General features: G+C 61.7%; 1 protein-coding gene across 1 annotated transcript; it reads left to right on the top strand.

Annotated features, from left to right (window-relative positions):
• The first annotated feature begins 761 nt into the window (after positions 1 to 761).
• Positions 762 to 3,640, top strand: HES1 (hes family bHLH transcription factor 1). Its single transcript, XM_081191171.1, has 4 exons — positions 762 to 1,093; positions 1,194 to 1,289; positions 1,898 to 1,985; positions 2,645 to 3,640. The coding sequence occupies exons 1-4, from the start codon at positions 986 to 988 to the stop codon at positions 3,202 to 3,204; spliced, it is 852 nt and encodes a 283-aa protein (XP_081047297.1). The 5' UTR covers positions 762 to 985; the 3' UTR covers positions 3,205 to 3,640.
• The last annotated feature ends 753 nt before the right edge of the window (positions 3,641 to 4,393 follow it).

Here is a 4,393-nt window from a genome sequence, read left to right as displayed (position 1 = left end):
CGCAATAAAACCTCCTGGCACGTGCTGGGCTCGGAGCTGCTGCTGGCGAAAGCCCCGCTGCCCTTTACTCGCGAGGAGAGGCCGTTGTGCTCAGGCGACCCCGCGCCGTCGGGATCCCGGCCGCGAAGAGGCGGCTGCGCTCCGGCTCGACAGCATCTTCGAGAGGTGCAGGGGCGGGCAGGTGCGCCTCCTCCCCAACTCTCCGCATCCTGCATTCACGAGAGCAGGACACCAGCGACCCTCTCCGGCCCCGTCGGTGGGCGGCCGGGGATCCTCAGCGGATCCCCATTGAACTGCCGCACAGGGTGCTCCCCGGGGAAAAGCTCCCCCCTCCGGAGAGCGAGCCCCCGAGCCCCGTCTGCGAGGCGGAGCCCCGAACCCGTCGGGTGTCCGAGCGCGCGGCGCGGCAAGGGTTAAAGCCAAGCGAGCGGCTGGTGATTGACAGGGCGGCCCCTGGTGCCCGGGGTGGCGGTGGCGGGGAGGGGGGTGGGTGTCCGGGCGCGCGCCATTGGCCGCCGGGCGTTGCGCCGGGCGGCCAATGGGTGCGCGCCGTCCACGAGCGGGGCCGCGTGCCTCCGGCTCCCATTGGCTGAAAGTCACTGTGGGAAAGAAAGTTTGGGAAGTTTCACACGAGCCGTTCGCGTGCAGCGCAGCCTATAAATAGGCGCCGGCGGGCGGGGAGGCGGCCGGGATTGCGCCGCGCAGGGAGGCAGCAGCAGCAGCAGCAGACGGAGAGCGCGCGCCAGGCAGCCGCCGCCTGTGACCCGCCCCGTCCCTCCGGGCTGCTCCACCGCGCGCGCCCGCCCGCCTGTCCGTGCGCGTCCCGGTTGCCAGGGCGGCTTGGGAAGCAGACGCCGCAGCTCCGGCTCCTCTGGACTCGCCACCGCCCGGAGAGCCGCTCGCCCGGCACCCTCGACGGCCGCTTTTCCCCACGACTCGAGGGGTTCGCGGCGGCTTTCCCCGCCGGGCTTCTCCGGGGGCCAGGATGCCCGCCGACCTGATGGAGAAGAGTTCCTCGTCGCCCGTGGCCGCCACCCCGGCCAGCATCCACGCCACGCCCGACAAGCCCCGCACGGCCTCGGACCACCGGAAGGTAACAGCCGGCGGAGCGTCGGGGGGGGCCGCTCTTCTCCGCTCCCCTCCCCGTCCCCCCCTTCCTTCCTGCGGGTCTGACGGGCGCTTGTCTCTTGCAGTCGTCGAAGCCCATCATGGAGAAGCGGCGGCGCGCGCGGATCAACGAGAGCCTCGGGCATCTCAAGACGCTCATCCTGGACGCGCTCAAGAAGGACGTAAGTGGCCCCCAGAAAGGAACCTCCCGGGAGGCCGGGGGGGGCATCGCGGGAAAGGGTCTTGGGGCGCGGGCCCCCATCTCCGGCTCCCGAAGGCCGGGCGACCCCCAGGCAGGCTGTGCATTCAAGGAGGCTGGACGCCCCCCAGCCCGGGAAGGCTGCGGGACGTCATTATCACCACCACCCTGGGAGGTGCGCGCTCCCCCCACTTCAAAAAGCCAGGAGCCCCATGGCCTTCCAGGGTCCAAAGTCCTCCCATGTCCTTGTTGCTCTTATTATTAATTATTATTAAATATCAATTAATTAAATGTTCTTTACTAAGTACTATATCTTAACACCCCGACGATAAATCCCACCCTCCCAATTAGTGGGGATAACCTTGTGGACTTGCCTGGGGGCGACCTGCCAGCCCCCTTTTTCTGGGAAAATGCCGACCAGCGCCTGCTGCCCTTCTGGGACCTGGGGGTGAGGGTCTTCCTTCGCTTTCCAGCTGAGATTCATCCCTCCTTTGAGCTCCTCCTGGGCCCAGACTCTCTCCCTCTCCCGCCCCCCCCCGCCCCCAGCGTGTCGCCCCCTGGTGCTCACTCTCCCCCCCCCTTGCCTTGCAGAGCTCCCGTCACTCCAAGCTGGAGAAAGCGGACATATTAGAAATGACAGTCAAGCATTTGAGAAACCTGCAGCGAGCGCAGATGACGGGTGAGTGGCTGGCCGGGCTGCGCGCGAGAGAGAGCGCGTGTGTCCCCCCCCTCCCTGCCCCCTCCCTCCCTCCCCCTCCCTCTCCAGAGGTGATTTCTTCCAGACTTCCGCCTGCGGTTTTGAATGCCATTCAAGCTGTGTTTTACTGACTTGGCGAAGGCGGCCTTTCCCACGGTCTGGGTCTTATTTATAGCCACAACTCCAAGTTGTTACTGTTCCGGAAAAGAGGTGGGGGGGGGAGAGAAGGGAGAGGGTGGCAGCTTGCAGGCAGAGGAAATGGGGACGGGATAATGAGAAGCAAACGGGACACATCCTGCTGCTCCTGCTGTAGGAGGCGAGAGCCTTCCCCGCCCCCCCCCTTCTCCTTGCTAAGGCTTCCCTTTGTTTAAAGCTGTGTGCAACCTTGGCAGGCAGCCTCTGAATGGAGGGCGCTTCTGCGCTGCAGAGATCTATGCCCTTGAATCCTAGAATCGAAGGGACCCCAAGTATCATCTAGACCAACCCCCTGCAGTGTGTGTGTGTGTGTGTGTGTGTGTCCTGTTCAACCCCGCAACACTTTTTCTTGGCTGTCTCTCCCTCCTTCCCAAGGCTGAATGCTCTGGACTCTGTGTCTCTCTCTGTCTTCCTGACATTGCCTCTTTCCTCCCTTCTTCTTCCAGCCGCGCTGAATACAGACCCCACTGTGCTGGGTAAATACCGGGCCGGATTCAACGAGTGCATGAACGAGGTGACCCGCTTCCTCTCCACCTGCGAGGGGGTGAACGCCGAGGTGCGAACCCGACTGCTGGGACACCTGGCCAGCTGCATGAGCCAGATCAACGCCATGAACTATCCTGCCCCTCAGCCGTCCTCCGCTGCCCTGCCGCTGCCACCCCACCCTGCGCCCCCCGGGGGCCAGCACGGCCCCTCTTTTGGGCAGCCCCTGGTGCAGATCCCAGCGGGTGCGGTGCCCCCTGCGGCCGGCGTCGTGCCTTGCAAGCTGGGCAGCCCGGCCGGGGAAAGCACCAAGGTGTACGGGGGCTTCCAGCTGGTGCCAGCCTCCGACGGGCAGTTCGCCTTCCTCATCCCCAGCACGGCCTTTGGGCCCCCGCACAGCAACGCCGTCATCCCCCTCTACGCTGACGGGGGCATGGGGTCGGCGTTGCCCCCCGCTGCCTCGGTCTCTCCTGCGTCTGGCGCCCCATCGCTTTCGGCAGATTCGGTGTGGAGGCCTTGGTGAAAGCAGGCGAGGGGCTGGCGGCCCACCCACCCTTCGGCCTCTGGACTTTGGGTCAGGACTTGGAGTGCCCCCACCCCTGTGGCCAGGGCTCTTGGTTCTCTTCCTCCGAGGGAGCCAGCGACCTTCTGGTTCTCTGGCTGTAAATAGCTGTCTACTGTTCATATTGGATTGTGCCTTCATTTGTACCGTAGCAAATGCTCTCCTCTCCCTTTTCTTTACCGTGGCTTTTCACGTGGCCTGTGCAAGTGTGCACACGCTTGTGAGAGAGCCCACATTTCCAAGTCCACCTCTCCCCCCCCCTCTTTCTGGCTTTGTCTCTGCCCAACTCCTTTTATTTTCAGTGACACCAAAGACTTGTTTGTTCTTAACAACGAGGAAAGCCTTTCCTTCCTTTTGGAAGTTATTTGATAAAAATAAAAAAGACATTTAGCATTGAGGTTGCTGCAACAGCCTGGTGTGGGTGCAACTCTGTCCTTTGTGCAGCAGGCGGTGTGGTTGGGGGGGGTGACTGCAGGCCCCTGAGCTGGGGCTCTCCTGGAGGCCATGGGTTCACTCTGTTTGCCTGGCTGCTCATAAAGGGCCAAATCACATGGTCTGCAAACCTGATAAGTTCCTTGCCAATTCCCTTTTATCTTCAAAAGTGACCCCTGAATTTAATCCACACAGTAGCAGAGGGGAGGGAGGTCATGATAAGGCTGCCTATCAATGCTCTGTGCAAAAAAGACCTTTTCCTACTCTTCTGAAGTGTCTCACATATGTACACACGCATTTCCCAATTTTTCCCCATGCAGCACAAAAATGTCAGTATAGCCTTTGCTCCCTGCTTGGCCCTAGAAGGGCTGTGCATCTCTGATTCCAAGGGTCTCTGACAGCAGATTTGTGAGTCTGCCTGGGATCCTGGGAAGCCCTTGTTGCTCTAGAGTGGACAGTGGATCCTAAGGCCTGCTCTCCATGTAAAGCAACTATCATACTCCCTTGTATAAGGTGGGGAGGAGCGCAGCAACGCCCCTGGACTAGCCATGGGGAAGTGATGGACCACAGCCTGCAGATAAACACTTACTGGGGCCTGGAGTTTGTGAAAGCACCAAGACTGAGTCTTTTGCAGCTAGAACATGGGGCTGTTTTAAGGAGAAAAGGTCCGGAAGCTGGGCAGATTGATTCTTTCCTAAGTAGCTTTGGCAAGTTCCTG

The sequence above is a fragment of the Podarcis bocagei genome (assembly GCF_964188305.1).
Source record: "Podarcis bocagei genome assembly, chromosome: 4".
NCBI classification, from domain to species: domain Eukaryota; kingdom Metazoa; phylum Chordata; class Lepidosauria; order Squamata; family Lacertidae; genus Podarcis; species Podarcis bocagei.
This window is presented reverse-complemented; position numbering and strand designations above follow the sequence as displayed.

Bases quoted from the DNA above. Each gene is read 5' to 3' on its own strand.
- HES1 (XM_081191171.1), top strand. From the start codon at position 986: ATGCCCGCCGACCTGATGGAGAAGAGTTCCTCGTCGCCCGTGGCCGCC. The intron at 1,094-1,193 runs GTAACAGCCGGC...TGTCTCTTGCAG, and splicing joins CGGCCTCGGACCACCGGAAG to TCGTCGAAGCCCATCATGGA. The intron at 1,290-1,897 runs GTAAGTGGCCCC...CTTGCCTTGCAG, and splicing joins TGGACGCGCTCAAGAAGGAC to AGCTCCCGTCACTCCAAGCT.